Here is a 22,953-nt window from a genome sequence, read left to right as displayed (position 1 = left end):
CCATTTTCCCTCACAGAAAGGCTGGTGGGAAGGCTCCCATGCTCTCCCCTGCACTGCACTACAGAAACAGGGTTAAAACAGAGAGGGGGGGCACTGATTTGGCGATATGTATATATATTAAAATGCTATAAGGGAGGAACACTTATATAAAGGTTGTCCCTGGATAATTATAGCGTTTTGGTGTGTGCTGGCAAACTCTCCCTCTGTCTCCCCAAAGGGCTAGTGGGTCCTGTCCTCTATCAGAGCATTCCCTATGTGTGTGCTGTATGTCGGTACGTGTGTGTCGACATGTATGAGGAAAATATTGGTGAGGAGGCGGAGCAAATTGCCTGTAATGGTGATGTCACTCTCTAGGGAGTCGACACCGGAATGGATGGCTTATTTATGGAAATTACGTGACAATGTCAACACGCTGCAAACCGGTTGACGACATGAGAGGGCCGGCGAACAAATTAGTATCTGTCCAGGCGTCTCAAACACCGTCAGGGGCTGTAAAATGCCCATTTACCTCAGTCGGTCGACACAGACCCAGACACTGATTTCAGTGTCGACGGTGAAGAAACAAACGTATTTTCTTTTAGGGCCACACGTTAAGGGCAATGAAGGAGGTGTTACATATTTCTGATACTCCAAGTACCACAAAAAAGGGTATTATGTGTGAGGTGAAAAAACTACCTGTAGTTTTTCCTGAATCAGATAAATTAAATGAAGTGTGTGATGATGCGTGGGTTTCCCCCGATAGAAAATTATTGGCGGTATACCCTTTCCCGCCAGAAGTTAAGGCGCGGTGGGAAACACCCCTCAGGGTGGATAAGGCGCTCACACGCTTATCAGAACAAGTGGCGGTACCATCTACGGATAGGGCCGTACTTAAGGAGCCAGCTGATAGGAGGCTGAAAAATATCCTAAAAAGTATACACACACATGCTGGTGTTATACTGCGACCAGCGATCGCCTCAGCCTGGATGTGCAGAGCTGAGGTGGCTTGGTCGGATTCCCTGACTAAAAATATTGATACCTTTGACAGGGACAGTATTTTATTGACTATAGAGCATTTAAAGGATGCATTTCTATATATGCGAGATGCGCAGAGGGATATTTGCACTCTGGCATCAAGAGTAAATGCGATGTCCATATCTGCAAGAAGATGTTTATGGACACGACAGTGGTCAGGTGATGCAGATTCCAAACGGCACAAAGATGTATTGCCGTATAAAGGGGAGGAGTTATTTGGGGTCGGTCCATGGGACCTGGTGGCCAGGGCAACTGCTGGAAAATCCACCGTTTTTTACCCTAAGTCACATCTCTGCAGAAAAAGACACCGTCTTTTCAGCCTCAGTCCTTTCGTCCCTATAAGAGTCATATCTGCCCAGGGATAGAGGAAAGGGAAGAAGACTGCAACAGGCAGCCCATTCCCAGGAACAGAAGCCCTCCACCGCTTTTACCAAGTTCTCAGCATGACGCTGGGACCGTACAGGACCCCTGGATCCTACAAGTAGTATCCAAGGGGTACAGATTGGAATGTCGAGAGGTTTCCCCCCTCGCAGGTTCCTGTAGTCTGCTGTACCAATGTCTCCCTCCGACAGGGAGGCAGTATTGAAAACAATTCACAAGCTGTATTCCCAGCAGGTGATAATAAATTTACCCCTCCGACAACAAGGAAAGGGGTATTACTCCACACTATATGGTGGTACTGAAGGCTAGGTGAGACCTATTCTAAATCTGAAAAATTTGAACACTTACAAGGGTTCAAATCCAGATGGAGTCACTCAGAGCAGTGATAGCAAAGAACAAGGGGACTATATGGTGTCCCGGGACATCAGGGATGCTTACCTCCATGTCCCAAAATTTGCCTTTTCTCACCAAGGGTACCTCAGGTTCGTGGTACAGAACTGTCACTATCAGTTTCAAGACGATGCCGTTGGATTGTCCAAGGCACCCCGGGTCCTTACCAAGGTAAAGACCGAAAGGAGGATTCGTCTTCAAAGAAAATGGACGACCTCCTGATAAGAACAAGGTCCAGAGAACAGTTGGAGGTCGGAGTAGCACTATCTCAAGTAGTTCTACGACCGCACGGGTGGATTCTAAATATTCCAAAACTGCAGTTGTTCCGACGACACGTCTGCTGGTCCTAGGGATGATTCTGGACACAGTCCAGGAAAAGGTGTTTCTCCCAGAGGAGAAAGCCAGGGAGTTATCCGAGCTAATCGGGATCCTCCTAAAACCAGGAAAAGTGTCAGTGCATCATTGCACAAGAGTCCTGGTAAAAATGGTGGCTTATTACGAAGCGCTTCCATTCGGCAGATTTCACGCAAGAACTCTTCAGTAGGATCTGCTGGACAAATGGTCCGGATCGCATCTTCAGATGCATCAGCGGATAACCCTATATCCAAGGACAAGGGTGTCTCTCCTGTGGTGATTACAGAGTGCTCATCTTCTAGAGGGCCGCAGATTCGGCATTCAGGATTGGATGCTCGTGACCACGGAGGCCAGCCTGAGAGGCTGGGGAGCAGTCACACAAGGAGTGTGATCAAGTCTGGAGAATTCTCTCCACATAAATATACTGGAGCTAAGAGCAAATTTATAATGCTCTTAGCTTAGCAAGACCTCTGCTTCAAGGTCAGCCGGTATTGATCCAGTGGGATAACATCACGGCAGTCGCCCACGTAAACAGAAAGGGCGGCACAAGAAGCAGGAGGGCAGTGGCAAAACTGCAAGGATTTTTCGCTAGGCGGAAAATCATGTGATAGCACTGTCAGCAGTGTTCATTCCGGGAGTGGACGACTGGGAAGCAGACTTCCTCAGCAGGCACGACCTCCACCCGGGAGAGTGGGAACTTCATCGGGAAGTTTTCCGCATGATTGTGAACCGTTGGGAAAGACCAAAGGTGGACATGATGGCGTCCCGCCCGAACAAAAAAATGGGACAGGTATTGCGCCAGGTCACGAGACCTTCAGGCGATAGCTGTGGACGTCCTGGTAACACCGTGGGTGTAACAGTCGGTGTATGTGTTCCCTTCTCTGCTTCTCATAACCAAGGTATTGAGAATTATAAGACATAGAGGAGTAAGAACTATACTCGTGGCTCCGGATTGGCCAAGAGGGACTTGGTAACCGGAACTTCAAGAGATGCTCACAGAGGACTAATGGCCTCGGGAGCTAAGAAGGGATTTGCTTTCAGCAAGTACCATGTCTGTTCCAAGAGGAACCGTGGCATCGGCCTTTAAGAAAGGACCTGCTCCAGCAGGGACCTTGTCTGTTCCAAGACTTACCGCGACTGCGTTTTACGGCATGGCGGTTTGAACGCCGGATCCTAAGGGAAAAGGCATTCCGGAAGAGGTCATACCTACCCTGGTCAAAGCCAGGAAGGAGGTGACCGCACAACGTTATCACCACATGTGGTAAAAATATGTTGCGTGGGTGAGGCCAGGAGGGCCCCACGAAAAAATTTCAACTAGGTCGATTTCTGCACTTCCTGCAAACAGGAGTGTCTATGAGCCTCAAATTGGGGTCCATTAAGGTTCAAGTTTCGGCCCTATAGATTTTCTTCCAGAAAGAATTGGCTTCAGTTCCTGAAGTCCAGACGTTTGTCAAGGGAGTATTGCATATACAGCCCTTGTGTGCCTCCAGTGGCACCGTGGGATCTCAACGTAGTGTTGGGATTCCTCAAATCATATTGGTTTGAACCACTCAAATCTGTGGATTTGAAATATCTCACATGGAAAGTGACCATGCTGTTGGCCCTGGCCTCGGCCAGGCGATTGTCAAAATTGGCGGCTTTGTCTTACAAAAGCCCATATTTGATTTTCCATTCGGACAGGGCAGAACTGCGGACTCGTCCCCAGTTTCTTCCTAAGGTGGTGTCAGCGTATCACCTGAAACAACCTATTGTGGTGCCTGCGGCTACTAGGGACTTGGAGGACTCCAAGTTGCTAGACGTTGTCAGGGCCCTGAAAATATATATATATATATATATATATATATATATATATATAATTCCAGGACGGCTGGAGTCAGAAAGTCTGACTTGCTGTTTATATTGTAGGCACCCAAAAAGCTGGGTGCTCCTGCTTCTAAGCAGACTATTGCTCGTTGGATTTGTAGTACAATTCAGCTTGCACATTCTGTGGCAGGCCTGCCACAGCCAAAATCTGTAAATGCCCATTCCACAAGGAAGGTGGGCTCATCTTGGGCGGCTGCCCGAGGGGTCTCGGCTTTACAACTTTGCCGAGCAGCTACTTGGTCAGGGGCAAACACGTTTGCTAAATTCTACAAATTTGATACCCTGGCTGAGGAGGACTTGGAGTTCTCTCATTCGGTGCTGCAGAGTCATCCGCACTCTCCCGCCCGTTTGGGAGCTTTGGTATAATCCCCATGGTCCTGACGGAGTCCCCAGCATCCACTAGGACGTTAGAGAAAATAAGATTTTACTTACCGATAAATCTATTTCTCATAGTCCGTAGTGGATGCTGGGCGCCCATCCCAAGTGCGGATTGTCTGCATTACTTGTACATAGTTATTGTTACAAAAAAAAAAAAAATCGGGTTATTATTGTTGTGAGCCATCTTTTCAGAGGCTCCTTCGTTTATCATACTGTTAACTGGGTTCAAATCACAAGTTGTACGGTGTGATTGGTGTGGCTGGTATGAGTCTTACCCGGGATTCAAGATCCTTCCTTATTGTGTACGCTCGTCCGGGCACAGTACCTAACTGAGGCTTGGAGGAGGGTCATAGGGGGAGGAGCCAGTACACACCATGTGATCCTAAAAGCTTGCTTTTGTGCCCTGTCTCCTGCGGAGCCGCTATTCCCCATGGTCCTGACGGAGTCCCCAGCATCCACTACGGACTATGAGAAATAGATTTATCGGTAAGTAAAATCTTATTTATTTTGGGGTGTAGTAAAGACAGTCTACATTCATTAGGTCGACCCCATATGGTCGACATGAACCTAATGACAACCTATAATCCGGATCCTATTATTTTGTCTTATATGTTAGAATGTCTTATTAAAAGTAACAAACATGATGTTGGCTTTCTCACAGCATGCTGCAGAAATCTGGTATACGACTTGGGAAGTCTGTCCCACACATTGCAAGTGCTCATGTATGTTGTGATTTTGACATCCAATTTGGCCTTTTTCTATTTTTCTCAAGACCTAATTGGACTAACCACAATGGATATGTGCAAAATATCATCCTATAAATTTATGATCACAGTTTCAGATTTCCATCAGGATGCACAGATAATGAGGTTCGATGATGAGCACATCTGACAGTCTATGTGGTTATTGCATGGCACTATCATGGATCCAGCCATTTGGCTTTAGTACTGAATGGCCAGACCTCAGCAGACCTCCCTCCCCCCTTCTTTATAGAATCACCTTGCTGTATACAGAACACTGGGAGCTGGTGGACCTGGAACATCAAGGATTCTAGACATGGTGACGACATCAAACCGTTTGGTCTAATGGTGTGTAGTAATGACGATATCTGTCCAGTCTGCTTGTTTCTTCACAAGAAATGTTTGGTCGCACCAGTGCTCTGTAAATAGCAGAGAATGAAGGTGGCAATAGGGAGGACACAAGTTTACTGTTCATTTTTGGACATAGCAACTTGAAGAATAAAAGGCTCCTTCCAAACTTTGTAATCTTGTTTCAGGATGGCACAACAACAGCAGCAGCAGCAGCAGCAAGCCCTGCGATTTCGTGGTCCCACACCTCCTCCCACTGCTGTATTGAGAGGTCCTCCTCCTCTTTTGCGTCCACCACCTCCTTTTGGAATGATGCGGGGACCACCGCCACCACCACGCCCTCCATTTGGAAGACCTCCTTTTGACCCAAATATGCCACCAATACCACCACCAAGTGGCATTCCTCCTCCAATAGGTCCTCCGCATCTTCAGGTAAAAATAGCAAATTCACAACTAAAAAAACCAACAACTCTACAATCAATACGTGTCAGTGTTTGCATGTACTGTATGTATGGGATTTGACCCTTAGTCGCTGGTAACATGTTTATACTGTGCATGCTGTGTCTGCTGTGCATTGATCAGCTCAAACTGCATATTCACTGGAGGGGTAGTAGAGCAGTCACATGGAATATTGTTACCTATGAAATATAGTTTCATACCATAATAACCTATGCCAACCTACAATGTAGTGAAATAGAACCCATTGTGTTACCTCCGCTTTGATCTACAAAAAGCTGAGTTTATCATTTGGAGCAGTGTTGCCTGTGGGCCTAATTCAGACCTGATCGCTGCTGTGCGTTTTCACACAGCAGCCGATCAGGTCTGAACTGCTCCGGAATATGCCAGACAGCCGACGGCCATCTCAGCCCTGCGATCTCTGCCTGATTGACAGGCAGAGGTGGTCGGCGGGTGGGAGGGGGCGGGCCGGTGGCGGTTGGCCGCCGATTTAGGGGCGCAGTCCGGGCAACGCAGGCATGCCCAGACCGTACGGGGGGCGGGCCGCGGCAGCTGCGTGACGTCACACGCTACTGCAACCCGGCTAGCGACGAGTAGCTCCCTGTCAGCGCGCAGGAGCTACTCGTCAAGTACAGAAGCATCGCCGCTGTGAATACATGTCTGTGCCAAAGGACGTAGCACAGACTCCATATATAACCTTTTAGTCTGTGCCTTACAATTTGTCCTCCAGGTTACAGAACCAGCTAACTGACACTCAGTAGTGTAAGAATGAGGAAAAATATTCTGGATCATTATGGTTTCTTACATTTCTCTGACGTCCTAAGTGGATGCTGGGGACTCCGTCAGGACCATGGGGATTAGCGGCTCCGCAGGAGACAGGGCACAAAACTAAAGCTTTAGGATCAGGTGGTGTGTACTGGCTCCTCCCCCTATGACCCTCCTCCAAGCCTCAGTTAGGTTTTTGTGCCCGTCCGAGCAGGGTGCAATCTAGGTGGCTCTCTTAAGGAGCTGCTTAGAAAAAGTTTTTAGGTTTCTTATTTTCAGTGAGTCCTGCTGGCAACAGGCTCACTGCATCGAGGGACTTAGGGGAGAGAAGTTCAACTCACCTGCGTGCAGGATGGATTGGCTTCTTAGGCTACTGGACACCATTAGCTCCAGAGGGAGTCGGAACACAGGTCTCACCCTGGGGTTCGTCCCGGAGCCGCGCCGCCGACCCCCCTTGCAGATGCTGAAGATTGAAGGTCCAGAAACCGGCGGCAGAAGGCTTTTCAGTCTTCATGAAGGTAGCGCACAGCACTGCAGCTGTGCGCCATTGTTGTCACACACTTCACACCAACGGTCACGGAGGGTGCAGGGCGTTGCTGGGGGCGCCCTGGGCAGCAATGTATAATACCTTATTCTGGCTAAAAATACATCACATATAGCCCCTGGAGGCTATATGGATGTATTTAACCCCTGCCAGGTCTCAGAAAAACGGGAGAAGAAGCCCGCCGAAAAGGGGGCGGGGCCTATTCTCCTCAGCACACAGCGCCATTTTCCCTCACAGAAAGGCTGGTGGGAAGGCTCCCCCCTTCACTGCACTACAGAAACAGGGTTAAAACAGAGAGGGGGGCACTTATTTGGCGATATGTATATATATATATTAAAATGCTATAAGGGAAAAACACTTATATAAAGGTTGTCCCTGTATAATATAGCGTTTTTGGTGTGTGCTGGCAAACTCTCCCTCTGTCTCCCCAAAGGGCTAGTGGGGTCCTGTCCTCTATCAGAGCATTCCCTGTGTGTGTGCTGTGTGTCGGTACTTGTGTGTCGACATGTATGAGGACGATGTTGGTGAGGAGGCGGAGCAATTGCCGGTAATGGTGATGTCACTCTCTAGGGAGTCGACACCGGAATGGATGGCTTATTTAAGGAATTACGTGATAATGTCAACACGCTGCAAGGTCGGTTGACGACATGAGACGGCCGGCAAACCAATTAGTACCTGTCCAGGCGTCTAAAACACCGTCAGGGGCGTTAAAACGTCCTTTTACCTCAGTCGGTCGACACAGACACGGACACTGACTCCAGTGTCGACGGTGAAGAAACAAACGTATTTTCCTTTAGGGCCACATGTTACTTGTTAAGGGCAATGAAGGAGATGTTACATATTTCTGATACTACAAGTACCACAAAAAAGGGTATTATGTGGAGTGTGAAAAAACTACATGTGGTTTTTCCTGAATCAGATAAATTAAATGAAGTGTGTGATGATGCGTGGGTTTCCCCCGATAGAAAATTATTGGCGGTATACCTTTTCCCGCCAGAAGTTATGGCGCGTTGGGAAACGCACCTTAGGGTGGATAAGGCGCTCACGCTTATAAAAACAAGTGGCGTTGCCGTCTCCAGATACGGACGCCCTCAAGGAGCCAACTGATAGGAGGTTGGAAAATATCCTAAAAAGTATATACAGACATACTGGTGTTATACTGCGACCAGCGATCGCCTCAGCCTGGATGGGCAGCGCTGGGGTGGCTTGGTCGGATTCCCTGACTGGAAATATTGATACCCTTGACAGGGACAGTATTTTATTGACTATAGAGCATTTAAAAGATGCATTTCTATATATGCGAAACTCTGGCATCAAGAGTAAGTGCGATGTCCATATCTGCCAGACGATGTTTCTGGACACGACAGTGGTCAGGTGATGCAGATTCCAAACGGCACATGGAAGTATTGCCGTATAAAGGGGAGGAGTTATTTGGGGTCGGTCCATCGGACCTGGTGGCCACGGCAACAGCTAGAAAATCCACCTTTTTAACCCCAAGTCACATCTCAGCAGAAAAAGACATAGTCTTTTCAGCCTCAGTCCTTTCGTCCCCATAATATCTGCCCAGGGATAGAGGTAAGGGATGAAGACTGCAGCAGGCAGCCCATTCCCAGGAACAGAAGCCTTCCACCGCTTCTGCCAAGTCCTCAGCATGACGCTGGGGCCGTACAAACAGGTGCGGTGGGGGGTCGTCTCAAGAGTTTCAGCACGCAGTGGGCTCACTCGCAAGTGGACCCCTGGATCCTACAAGTAGTATCCCAGGGGTACAGATTGGAAATTCGAGACGTCTCCCCCTCGCAGGTTCCTGAAGTTTGCTTTACCAACGTCTACCTCCGACAGGGAGGCAGTATTGGAAACAATTCACAAGCTGTATTCCCAGCAGGTGATAATCAAAGTACCCCTCCTACAACAAGTAAAGGGGTATTATTCCACACTATATTGTGGTACTGAAGCCAGACGGCTCGGTGAGACCTATTCTAAATGGAGTCACTCAGAGCAGTGATAGCGAACCAGGAAGAAGGGGACTATATGGTGTCCCTGGACATCAAGGATGCTTACCTTCCATGTCCAAATTTGCCCTTCTCACAAAGGGTACCTCAGGTTCGTGGTACAAAACTGTCACTATCAGTTTCAGACGCTGCCGTTTGGATTGTCCACGGCACCCCGGGTCTTTACCAAGGTAATGGCCGAAATGATGATTCTTCTTCAAAGAAAAGGCGTCTTAATTATCCCTTACTTGGACGATCTCCTGATAAGGGCAAGGTCCAGAGAACAGTTGGAGGTCGGAGTAGCACTATCTCAAGTAGTTCTACGACAGCACGGGTGGATTCTAAATATTCCAAAATCGCAGCTGTCTCCGACGACATGTCTGCTGTCCCTAGGGATGATTCTGGACACAGTCCAGAAAAAGGTGTTTCTCCCGGAGGAGAAAGCCAGGGAGTTATCCGAGCTAGTCAGGAACCTCCAAAAACCAGGAAAAGTGTCAGTGCATCATTGCACAAGGGTCCTGGGAAAAATGGTGGCTTCTTACGAAGCGATTCCATTCGGCAGATTTCACGCAAGAACTTTTCAGTGGGATCTGCTGGACAAATGGTCCGGATCGCATCTTCAGATGCATCAGCGGATAACCCTGTCTCCAAGGACAAGGGTGTCTCTTCTGTGGTGGCTGCAGAGTGCTCATCTACTAAAGTGCCACAGTTATGCATTCAGGACTGGGTCCTGGTGACCACGGATTCCAGCTTGAAAGGCTGGGGAGCAGTCACACAGGGAAAAAAAAAAAAAATTTCCAGGGAGTGTGATCAAGTCTGGGGACTTCTCTCCGCATAAATATACTGGAGCTAAGAGCAATTTACAATGCTCTAAGCTTAGCAAGACCTCTGCTTCAAGGTCAGCCGGTATTGATCCAGTGGGACAACATCACGGCAGTCGCCCACGTAAACAGACAGGGCGGCACAAGAAGCAGGAGGACAATGGCAGAAACTGCAAGGATTCTTCGCTGGGCGGAAAATCATGTGATAGGACTGTCAGCAGTTTTCATTCCGGGAGCGGACAACTGGGAAGCAGACTTCCTCAGCACGACCTCCACCCGGGAGAGTGGGGACTTCATCGAGAAGTTGTTTCCACATGATTGTGCACCGTTGGGAAAGACCAAAGGTGGACATGATGGCGTCCCGCCTGAACAAAAAACTGGACAGGTATTGCGCCAGGTCAAGAGACCCTCAGGAAATAGCTGTGGACGTTCTGGTAACACCATGGGTGTACCAGTCGGTGTATGTGTTCCCTCCTCTGCTTCTCATACCAAAGGTACTGAGAATTATAAGACGTAGAGGAGTAAGAACTATACTCGTGGCTCCGGATGGGCCAAGAAGGACTTGGTACCCGGAACTTCATGAGATGCTCACAGAGGACTCAGGGCCTCTGCCGATAAGAAGGGACTTGCGTCAGCAAGTACCATGTCTGTTCCAAGACTTACCGCGGGTGCGTTTGACGGCATGGCGGTTGAACGCCGGATCCTAAGGGAAAAAAGGCATTCCGGAAGAGGTCATTCCTACCCTGGTCAAAGCCAGGAAGGAGGTGACCGCACAACATTATCACCACATGTGGCGAAAATATGTTGCGTGGTGTGAGGCCAGGAAGGCCCCACGAAGAAATTTCAACTCGGTCGATTCCTGCATTTCCTGCAAACAGGAGTGTCTATGGGCCTCAAATTGGGGTCCATTAAGGTTCAAATTTCGGCCCTGTCGATTTTCTTCCAGAAAGAATTGGCTTCAGTTCCTGAAGTCCAGAAATTTGACAAGGGAGTACTGCATATACAACCCCCTTTTGTGCCTCCAGTGGCACTGTGTGATCTCAACGTAGTCCTGGGATTCCTCAAATCACGTTGGTTTAAACCGCTCAAATCTGTGGATTTGAAATATCTCACATGGAAAGTGACCATGATGTTGGCCCTGGCCTCGGCCAGGCGAGTGTCAGAATTGGCGGCTTTGTCTCACAAAAGCCCATATCTGATTGTCCATTCGGACAGGGCAGAGCTGCGGACTCGTCCCCAGTTTCTCCCTAAGGTGGTGTCAGCGTTTCATCTGAACCAGCTTATTGTGGTACCTGCGGCTACTAGAGACTTGGAGGACTCCAAGTTGCTAGATGTTGTCAGGGCCCTGAAAATATAGATTTCCAGGACGGCTGGAGTCAGGAAAACTGACTTGCTGTTATCCTGTATGCACCCAAAAAACTGGGTGCTCTTGCTTCTAAGCAGACGATTGCTAGTTGAATGTGTAGTACAATTCAGCTTGCACATTCTGTGGCAGGACTGCCACAGCCAAAATATATAAATGCCCATTCCACAAGGAAGGTGGGCTCATCTTGGGCGACTGCCCGAGGGGTCTCGGCTTTACAACTTTGCCGAGCTGCTACTTGGTCAGGGGCGCACACCCTGGCTGAGGAGGACCTGGAGTTCTCTCACTCGGTGCTGCAGAGTCATCCGCACTCTCCCGCCCGTTTGGGAGCTTTGGTATAATCCCCATGGTCCTGACGGAGTCCCCAGCATCCACTTAGGACGTCAGAGAAAATAAGATTTTACTTACCGATAAATCTATTTCTCGTAGTCCGTAGTGGATGCTGGGCGCCCATCCCAAGTGCGGATTGTCTGCAATACTTGTACATAGTTATTGTTACAAAAAAAATCGGGTTGTTATTGTTGTGAGCCGTCTGTTCAGAGGCTCCTACGTTTGTCATACTGTTAACTGGGTTTAGATCACAAGTTATACGGTGTGATTGGTGTGGCTGGTATGAGTCTTACCCGGGATTCAATATCCTTCCTTATTGTGTACGCTCGTCCGGGCACAGTATCCTAACTGAGGCTTGGAGGAGGGTCATAGGGGGAGGAGCCAGTACACACCACCTGATCCTAAAGCTTTAGTTTTGTGCTCTGTCTCCTGCGGAGCCGCTAATCCCCATGGTCCTGACGGAGTCCCCAGCATCCACTACGGACTACGAGAAATAGATTTATCGGTAAGTAAAATCTTATTTTTTATACTTTTTTTGTAAAGCTTTAATATTACATCTGTGAAGTTGTGACCCTTTATCTATACACAGCGACCTCCCTTCATGCTCCCACATATTGGAAGCATGCCCCCTCCTGGAATGCTGTTTCCACCAGGGATGCCACCAGTGTCTACACCTGCAACAACACCAAATCCCAGCCAAAGCCCTGCTCCTACACAGGCACCAACATTGCCACTAAACGAGGAAATCTGGGTAGAGAATAAGACTCCAGATGGCAAGGTTAGTAATCCTACCATTTTATGTTTATGTAGTTATGTAATGATCGAATACCCACCTATGAGTACATTGTATTATGTATGGCATGAACTGGGCTGTGAAGCTATACACCAGAAGTAGATGAATGATGCGGGTAATGGCGGCAGCTCGGGCGCTGGGAGCCCAGATACAGAACCAGTGTGCTAGTGAGGCATAAATACATGTCTGTGCCATGTATGTACTATATGGTCGGGTCTGATTGCCGCTTTTATACTATAAATGTTATAGGTGTTGCACATAAACCTGTAATGTCTGTGCAGCAGGCTACTCCATTACACAGTGCGGATATATACATGATGGTTTGTATTCATTCTTGCCCCCTACCTCGCATATGTAGGGATGCTCAAATGGTTCTTTACTATGTCCCTGTTTATTTAATGGCGCCAGTATAATGTATTATGTGCAGTACTTTGCATTTATTTTTTGGATTGTGTTAATGTTTATTGAATTAGAACATTTTGCATGTGTTTATTGTATTACAATCCTGTAGTGATGAGGTGCCACATAAAGCCCATATGTTGTGCAAATGCTGCTGCACAACAACACAATGTTGCGGCTATAGCATACCTCCCAAGTACCGCTTTACAGGGACAGTCCCACCCGTTGGCTGCAGTGTCCCTTGTGGGATGGGTGGGGGGCACTCTCACTGCAGTTCAACTCGGTTTCCAGTGTGGGTAGAGCCTGGGGACAGTCCGGCATCTCCAGGAGGACTGGTCTTCAGTTTGCCGGATGTTGGGGTCCCGGCGCACAGTATACCGGCATACCGACACCGCTTCTCCATCTTGTGGGTCCACGACCCCTTTGGAGGGAGAATAGATAGCATGGCGACCGCAGCGAGCCCACAAGGGGCTCACCAAGCTGTCGGGATTCTGGCGCTGGTATACTGTGCGCCGGGACCCCCGACAGCCGGCATACCATACTACATCCCTCCAGGAGTGCTTGGCACTCCCCCAGAGTGATGGAAAGGGGGTGTTCCATGAGGCCTCTCCAGCAGGTGTGCCCTCTTTGGTGGACAACACCCTGCTCTAAAATAAATACTAGAGTGAACATTACACTATGCACTTTATGAACCACGCTTATTATATATGCCATAGGATAAGGCACACCACACTGTTTTGTCTTTAAGAAAAAGTTAAATGGTCAAAAATGTATGTGAGATTGGCTTTACCACTCTGGCATGTATGTTGTAAAATGGGCACCAAAGTGTCATGCAGTGGCATGTCTCCATCGAGTAGGATTCTACAACATTCAGCAACACTTGAACTATATTCTGAAATTAAATCTGTAATTTCTGTCAATGCCTGGGGATACTAGACTGCACCTTTAAGTTGTGGATACGTCTTCAAACTGAAACGGTTTGTAAAGTAAACTCCTCCCTCTACAGTCCACATGGGCTAAATAGTCACTAGGATCTTAGATTAACTTTCATGCCCTCTACACCTCAAAGCTTGCTCTTGCCTTTTACGTGAGCTAGACCTTTGTGTCATTGGGGCAGATGTATTAACCTGGAGAAGTGATACACCAGTGATATGTGCAAGTTGTTAAACGCACCAGCCAATTAGTTCCAATATGCAAATTGACAGTTATGAGCTGACTGGCTGGTGCGTTTAACAACTTGCACTTATCACTGGTTTGTCACTTCCTTATGCCTTCTCCAGGTTAATACATCTGCCCCGTTGTTTTCTAATGCAGCCTATTTAAAGAGTGGAGTAGATAGGAAAAGTGAAAGTCAGTACTGTAGATCCTGGTTGGATGAACAATTTTCCAAAATCTCTGGTGATTACATTGCAAAGGCTGCCCTTTCTAGGTCTTTTGTTTGACACCAGTTGTCACAGAGCTTTTTTGACAAAGGAAAAGATTACAACAGGCAGGAGGTAGGCTGTGGTTTTGTTGTCAGTAGTCTGTTCTCCAGTGCATGGAAATGTTAGGGAGGATGGTGTCCTGCTTCAAAGCAGTCGCATTTACTCAATTTCACTCTAGAGTCCTCTATATCCAGATTCTAGCCAGATGGATTTTGCAGGATACCCACTTGGATGTTCAGATTGTTGGACTGTTCTATGTAGCTCATCAGTTTCTGGTTACTAAGAAAATATGATCATCAAGTGGGCTGTTGCGACTATAGACCCCAGCCTCCAGCAGTGGGACTCTGTTATACTTGATCTCCGCCTGTAGTGTCGCTGGATCATTTCCAAAAGAAGACTGACAGTAATCATTCTAGAGCTTTGCGCTGTCCTCTGAACTCTTCTGCAAGCGCAACAGTTTCTTCAGGCAATGTCACTATACATTCAGTCAGAAAGTGCCATGACCACGGCACACATCAATCTCCAGGGTGGTAAATTTTGGCAGTTTCCAGAAATGTCATTGGTCTACATTCCATGTAGAAGGTGGACTATCTAAGCCAGTGTTTAGCAGCTCCAGTCCTCAAGGACCCCATAACGTCAATGTTTTACAGACCTCCTCAGTATCCTTAAATTAATTAGCTCCACCAGTGTATCATTTAACGTGTCAGCCAGTAATTGGTACACCTATGCACACACTAGGTGATCTGTAAAACATACACTGTTAGGGATTCCTGAGAACTGGAGTTGGGGAACACTGATTTAAGCTGTCACAGGATACATCCAAATGTTCTAGCTGGAAGTGCTTCATGCTGCAGGGAGGCGACACTTAGAGAGCGCTGTATATTTCCACCTCCAGACGTGGTAATAATATAGCAGTGAGTTGTTTAAAGGGGTGGACTTCAGGTTGCCGGCTGTCGGGATCCCGGCGCCGGAATCCCGACCACGACCCCCCTGGAGGGAGAATAAATAGCGTGGCGCGTGCCACCGTGCCCGCAGCGAGCCTGCAAGGGGCTCATTTGCGCTCGCCACGCTGTCGGTATGCCGGCGGTCAGGTTTCCGGCGCCGGTATGCTGGTCGCCGGGAGCCCGGACGCCGGCATACCCTACTACACCAGTTTAGAGTTGATTAATTAGGATCAGAGATAAGTGCCTAATTATTTTAGGCTTTGACCCTAATTATATGACTCACTCAACAACTTGCTATTATATAATTTACCTCTAGTGGGACCTTATCCCCTAGATCAGGCTTTTTCAACCAGTGTGCCGTGGCACACTAGTGTGCCGCGACCAGTTGCAAGGTGTGCAGCGGAGCCAGAGCAGATTCCCGCACCTTCAGAGTGAACTGTTGGCCCGGGCTCTTCTTAGAGGATCAGTTGTGCTCCAGCTGTGACCTATGCCTTGATGACGCGGCGGTGTGATATCATAGGTCACTGCCGCCGCATCTCACCACCCAGCCAGCCCACCCGCCTGCATACACATCTTCCAGTTCCCACCTACATCTACAGCTTTCCTTGCCCACCCACATCCACACCTGCCCGACCGCCCGCTGCTCAGTATTCGCAGCAATCCACTATGAACAACCTCCGCCACTGAGGGACAGGAAGGAGGACAGCTGACCGGTAGGGGCTCATATTTGTTATGTTATTTCTCCTGTGAGAAATGTGATTGATTTATGTGTGAGCAACATGATTTATGTGGGGAGCAATGTGATTGTTTTTTCTGTGTAGGCCAATGTATGTGTGGATTTTTTATTACTGTGAGAGCCAATATGTGGTTTTTGGGGGGTTTTCTGTGGGGAACAGATGGTGTGCCTTGGCAATTTTAAATAATTGTTTGGTGTGCCGCGAGTAAAAAAAAGGTTGAAAATCACTGCCCTAGATGGATTCAGAGAGAGTGCTTTAACACTGATGCTCTGATTCTGAGTTGGGAGTAAAGCAAAAAGGAGCATGTAACTGTGCACCTGGACACACCATGTTGTAGTGTTCATTCTAGCACCCTGCCCCTAAGCAGTGAGGAGGGCATATTTTAATTTTGAAGGGCAGAATTTTAGATGTGATGTATAGCTGCAGTATTTAGTAGCTACAGTGATACATCATGTATACAGTTTTGCCGTTTAAAATTAAACTATGGCCTCTTACTGATAAGGGGCAGAGTGCTAGAATGAACACCAATGGTGCAAATATTTTTATTTTTTCATTATTATTGCATCTAGGGTAAAAACTGGCTGCTTTTGCATGTAACCCGCAAATGCTGGACAGCTTTATTTTTACACTGATATTTAGATTTCAGTTTATACACACCCCTCTCGTCTAAATTTCGCCCACCTACAGTGCAGAATGGTTTTGCCAAGGTGCACCGTTATGTTCTGCTTTTTGCTTGTCTACCAACTCAGAATCAGGCCCTGAGTGCCAAATATCCTATTTCATTATCACAAGACCTGTACTGATACTTGTTTGTTGATTTTGTATGTATATGTAGTGTTCACGCTAGGCTTCTATTGCGGAGCGCCTCTTTTCCAGCTGTGAATTTGCGCCCTGCTCGTTTTCTTCCACCCTCCTGTCCTGTCCTACCGCTGATGTCTGTAGTTATAGCCCTGCCCATCCACACCCCGCTGCGCTGACAGGCTCCTGAGCTTTCTGCCTGACAGCTATTCCCTGCTGCTGCTCTCCCCCTCTGCGTGTAGTCGCATCGCTAATTGGATACTGCAGGGTCTGATGAGAACGGATGGCTGGCTTTGATTCTCCCGCCCATGCAAACCCAGACCTCCTGTCTGTCTGAAGTGTTTAAGAAGAGGCCAGCAATGAAGTGGCCATGTAATAAAGAGCAGCCCCGCAGCAGCATGAGCTCCTTCCCTGCAGCTGCTGTGAAGCACACTCCGGATTGGCTATAGTTTCCTGGGTTTGTTACTTTTGGCTACTAGTGCAATGTAGTGTTTTAATCTGGCACCACTTTGATCTGTTACATAAAATGCCTTGTCACTCTTTAGTATTTTATATAGAACAGTTCATCATAGTGCTGGCAGACATTAGGAACTACAAGGCATTTTATATAGTAGATCATAGTGTTGCCAGATTAAAGGTAATGATGAAGCACAAGGATTTTATTGTAAAGTGTGTTGTGCCTCATTGCCTTTGTGTACCCGCTGCTGGTTGCGGCCCTCCCCTACTTGCTGCATAGATGTATATGGTGGCATTGCAGGCGGCATGGGGCACAGTTACAGTCCAGCTGCGTAAGTCGCAGTGCTGTTGCCATAGACAGGGGTCATACCATGAATGCATAACAGCATGTGAGTAGCAAGTGGCAGATGGCACATCTGGCATTACTACCCTACATGCTTCTAACACACTCACTGAATTGCAGGAAAGAGGAACTGCATGGGTTTTGAAAGGTGCAGGGTGCTAGAATGAACACTGTGTATGTATGCGTGTGTGTAACATTTTTCTAGCAATACTGTGTGTTGCTTTATCTGCCTTTTTCTTATGTCTATATGTGGTTATGTTTCACAGTTCCCTTCTTGTGTAGCATTAATAATATTATATCCTTAGATAGTGTTTCACTATTATGTAATGTCTTATCTGCCCCTAGCTAATATGGTGGATATCAATTTGATTCCGCTTTTTCACAGCAATGTCTGTTCCGGTTCCCGGGTGCTGTGGAACGCATGACACCCGGTTCCGGTAATAATGTTTATTTCTCTGACGTCCTAGTGGATGCTGGGAACTCCGTAAGGACCATGGGGAATAGACGGGCTCCGCAGGAGACTGGGCACTCTAAGAGAAAGATTAGGTACTATCTGGTGTGCACTGGCTCCTCCCACTATGACCCTTCTCCAGACCTCAGTTAGATTTCTGTGCCCGGCCGAGCTGGATGCACACTAGGGGCTCTCCTGAGCTCCTAGAAAGAAAGTTTATTTTAGGTTTTTTATTTTACAGTGAGACCTGCTGGCAACAGACTCACTGCAGCGAGGGACTAAGGGGAGAAGAAGCGAACCTACCTGCTTGCAGCTAGCTTGGGCTTCTTAGGCTACTGGACACCATTAGCTCCAGAGGGATCGACCGCATGGAACTGGCCTTGGTGTTCGTTCCCGGAGCCGCGCCGCCGTCCCCCTTACAGAGCCAGAAGCAAGAAGAGGGCCGGAAAATCGGCGGCAGAAGACTTCGGTCTTCACCAAGGTAGCGCACAGCACTGCAGCTGTGCGCCATTGCTCCTCATGCACACTTCACACTCCGGTCACTGAGGGTGCAGGGCGCTGGGGGGGGGCGCCCTGAGGGCAATATATGACACCTTGGCTGGCAAATCTACATCATATATAGTCCTAGAGGCTATATAGATGTAAAATTACCCCTGCCAGTATTCCAGAAAAAGCGGGAGAAAGTCAGTTGAAAAAGGGGCGGGGCTTCTCCCTCAGCACACTGGCGCCATTTTCTCTTCACAGTGCAGCTGGAAGACAGCTCCCCAGGCTCTCCCCTGTAGTTTTCAGGCTCAAAGGGATAAAAAGAGAGGGGGGGCACAAAATTTAGGCGCAATATTGTATATACAAGAAGCTATTGGGAAAAATTCACTCAATATAGTGTTAATCCCAAAATTATATAGCGCTCTGGTGTGTGCTGGCATACTCTCTCTCTGTCTCCCCAAAGGGCTGTGTGGGGTCCTGTCCTCAGTCAGAGCATTCCCTGTGTGTGTGTGCGGTGTGTCGGTACGGCTGTGTCGACACGTTTGATGAGGAGGCTTATGTGATGGCAGAGCAGATGCCGATAAATGTGATGTCGCCCCCTGTGGGGCCGACACCAGAGTGGAGGGATAGGTGGAAGGTATAAACCGACAGTGTCAACTCCTTACATAAAAGGCTGGATGACGTAACAGCTATGGGACAGCCGGCTTCTCAGCCCGCGCCTGCCCAGGCGTCTCAAAGGCCATCAGGGGCTCAAAAACGCCCGCTCCCTCAGATGGCAGACACAGATGTCGACACGGAGTCTGACTCCAGTGTCGACGAGGTTGAGACATATACACAATCCACTAGGAACATCCGTTACATGATCCCGGCAATAAAAAATGTGTTACACATTTCTGACATTAACCCAAGTACCACTAAAAAAGGGTTTTATGTTTGGGGAGAAAAAGCAGGCAGTGTTTTGTTCCCCCATCAAATAAGTGAATGAAGTGTGAAAAAGCGTGGGTTCCCCCGATAAGAAACTGGTAATTTCTAAAAAGTTACTGATGGCGTACCCTTTCCCGCCAGAGGATAAGTTACGCTGGGAGATATCCCCTAGGGTGGATAAGGCGCTCACACGTTTGTCAAAAAAGGTGGCACTGCCGTCTTAGGATACGGCCACTTTGAAGGTACCTGCTGATAAAAAGCAGGAGGCTATCCTGAAGTCTGTATTTACACACTCAGGTACTAGACTGAGACCTGCAGATAGTGCTGCTGCAGCGTGGTCTGTAACCCTGTCAAACAGGGATACTATTTTGCGAACATAAGACGTCGTCTTATATATGAGGGATGCACAGAGGGATATTTTGCCGGCTGGCATCCAGAATTAATGCAATGTCCATTCTGTCAGGAGGGTATTAGAGAACCGACACTGGACAGGTGATGCTGACTTTAAAAGGCACATAGAGCCTTATAAGGGTGAGGAATTGTTTGGGGATGGTTTCTGGGACCTCGTATCCACAGCAACAGCTGGGAAGAAATTTTTTTACCTCAGGTTTCCTCACAGCCTAAGAAAGCACTGTATTATCAGGTACAGTCCTTTCGGCTTCAGAAAAGCAAGCGGGTCAAAGGCGCTTCCTTTCTGCACAGGGAAGAGGGAAAAAGCTGCACCAGTCAGCCAGTTCCCAGAATCAAAATTCTTCCCCCGCTTCCTCTGAGTCCACCGCATGACGCGGGGGCTCCACAGGCGTAGCCAGGTACGGTGGGGGGCCGCCTCAAAAATTTCAGCGATCAGTGGGCTCGCTCACAGGTGGATCCCTGGATCCTTCAAGTAGTATCTCAGGGGTACAAGCTGGAATTCGAGGCGTCTCCCCCCCGCCGTTTCCTCAAATCTGCCTTGCCGACAACTCCCTCAGGCAGGGAGGCTGTGCTAGAGGCAATTCACAAGCTGTATTCCCAGCAGGTGATAGTCAAGGTGCCCCTACTTCAACAAGGACGGGGTTACTATTCCACACTGTTTGTAGTACCGAAACCGGACGGTTCGGTGAGACCCATTTTAAATTTGAAATCCTTGAACACATACATAAAAAAATTCAAGTTCAAGATGGAATCGCTCAGGGCGGTTATTGCAAGCCTGGAGGAGGGGGATTACATGGTATCCCTGGACATCAAGGATGCTTACCTACTTGTCCCCATTTACCATCCTCACCAGGAGTACCTCAGATTTGTGGTACAGGATTGCCATTACCAATTCCAAACACTGCCGTTTGGACTGTCCACGGCACCGAGGGTCTTTACCAAGGTAATGGCAGAAATGATGATACTCCTTCGAAAAAAGGGAGTTTTAATTATCCCGTACTTGGACGATCTCCTTATAAAGGCGAGGTCCAAGGAGCAGTTGGTCGGAGTAGCACTATCTCGGGAAGTGCTACAACAGCACGGATGGATTTTATACATTCCAAAGTCACAGCTGGTTCCTACCACACGCCTACTGTTCCTGGGGATGGTTCTGGACACAGAACAGAAAAAAGTGTTTCTCCCGCAGGAGAAAGCCAAGGAGCTTTTATCTCTAGTCAGAGACCTCCTGAAACCAAAACAGGTATCGGTGCATCACTGCACACGAGTCCTGGGAAAAATGGTAGTTTCTTACGAAGCAAAATTCCATTCGGCAGGTTCCATGCAAGAACCTTTCAGTGGGACCTCTTGGACAAGTGGTCGGGATCGCATCTTCAGATGCATCGGCTGATGACCCTGTCCCCAAGGACCAGGGTATCTCTACTGTGGTGGCTGCAGAGTAGTGCTCATCTTCAAGAGGGCCGCAGATTCGGCATACAGGACTTGTTCCTGGTAACCACGGATGCCAGCCTTCGAGGCTGGGGGGCAGTCACACAGGGAAGAAATTTCCAAGGACTTTGGTCAAGTCAGGAGTCGTCCCTACACATAAATATTCTGGAACTGAGGGCCATTTACAATGCCCTAAGTCTGGCAAGGCCTCTGCTTCAAAACCAGCCGGTACTGATCCAATCAGACAACATCACGGCAGTCGCCCATGTAAACCGACAGGGCGACACAAGAAGCAAGATGGCGATGGCAGAAGCCACAAGGATTCTCTGATGGGCGGAAAATCACGTCTTAGCACTGTCAGCAGTGTTCATTCCGGGAGTGGACAACTGGGAAGCAGACTTCCTCAGCAGACACGACCTACACCCGGGAGAGTGGGGACTTCATCCAGAAGTCTTCCAACTGTTGGTAAACCGTTGGGAAAGGCCACAGGTGGACATGATGGCGTCCCGCCTAAACAAAAAACTAGATATTGCGCCAGGTCAAGGGACCCTCAGGCAATAGCTGTGGACGCTCTAGTGACACCGTGGGTGTACCAGTCGGTTTATGTATTCCCTCCTCTGCCTCTCATACCAAAGGTACTGAGAATAATAAGAAAACGAGGAGTAAGAACGATACTCGTGGTTCCGGATGGGCCAAGAAGAGCTTGGTACCCAGAACTTCAAGAAATGATATCAGAGGACCCATGGCCTCTACCGCTCAGACTGGATCTGCTACAGCAGGGGCCCTGTCTGTTCCAAGACTTACCGTGGCTGCGTTTGACGGCATGGCGGTTGAATTCCGGATCCTAAAGGAAAAGGGCATTCCGGAAGAAGTCATTCCTACGCTGATAAAAGCCAGGAAAGAAGTAACCGCAAACCATTATCACCGTATTTGGCGAAAATATGTTGCGTGGTGTGAGGCCAGGAAGGCCCCAACAGAGGAATTTCAGCTGGGTCGTTTTCTGCACTTCCTACAGTCAGGGGTGACTATGGGCCTATAATTGGGTTCCATTAAGGTCCAGATTTCGGCTCTGTCGATTTTCTTCCAGAAAGAACTGGCTTCACTGCCTGGAGTTCAGACATTTGTAAAGGGAGTGCTACATATTCAGCCCCCTTTTGTGCCTCCTGTGGCACCTTGGGATCTCAACGTGGTGTTGAGTTTCTTAAAATCACATTGGTTTGAGCCACTTAAAACTGTGGATTTGAAATATCTCACGTGGAAAGTGGTCATGTTATTGGCCTTGGCTTCGGCCAGGCGTGTGTCAGAATTGGCGGCTTTGTCATGTAAAAGCCCTTATCTGATTTTCCATATGGATAGGGCAGAATTGAGGACTCGTCCCCAGTTTCTCCCTAAGGTGGTATCAGCTTTTCACTTGAACCAACCTATTGTAGTGCCTGCGGCTACTAGGGACTTGGAAGATTCCAAGTTACTGGACGTAGTCAGGGCCTTAAAAATGTATATTTCCAGGACGGCTGGAGTCAGGAAAACTGACTCGCTTTTTATCCTGTAGGCACCCAACAAAATAGGTGCTCCTGCTTCTAAGCAGACTATTGCTCGCTGAATTTGTAGCACAATTCAGCTGGAGCATTCT

The 22,953-nt window shown here is 48.2% G+C and overlaps 1 protein-coding gene across 4 annotated transcripts in view; it reads left to right on the top strand.

Annotated features, from left to right (window-relative positions):
* TCERG1 (transcription elongation regulator 1) overlaps positions 1-22,953 on the top strand; it is a 239,577-nt gene that overhangs the window by 12,291 nt on the left and 204,333 nt on the right. For 3 of the 4 annotated variants that reach the window (XM_063928109.1, XM_063928106.1, XM_063928107.1), the window contains exons 2-3: positions 5,657-5,900; positions 12,325-12,513. In XM_063928109.1, the coding sequence (XP_063784179.1) occupies positions 5,657-5,900; positions 12,325-12,513 (433 nt within the window). Of the gene's footprint in view, positions 1-5,265; positions 5,469-5,656; positions 5,901-12,324; positions 12,514-22,953 lie in introns of those variants that run through there. The other variant, XM_063928108.1, reaches the window with a different exon arrangement.

Source organism: Pseudophryne corroboree, chromosome 6 (genome assembly GCF_028390025.1).
Source record: "Pseudophryne corroboree isolate aPseCor3 chromosome 6, aPseCor3.hap2, whole genome shotgun sequence".
Taxonomy (NCBI): domain Eukaryota; kingdom Metazoa; phylum Chordata; class Amphibia; order Anura; family Myobatrachidae; genus Pseudophryne; species Pseudophryne corroboree.
This window is presented reverse-complemented; position numbering and strand designations above follow the sequence as displayed.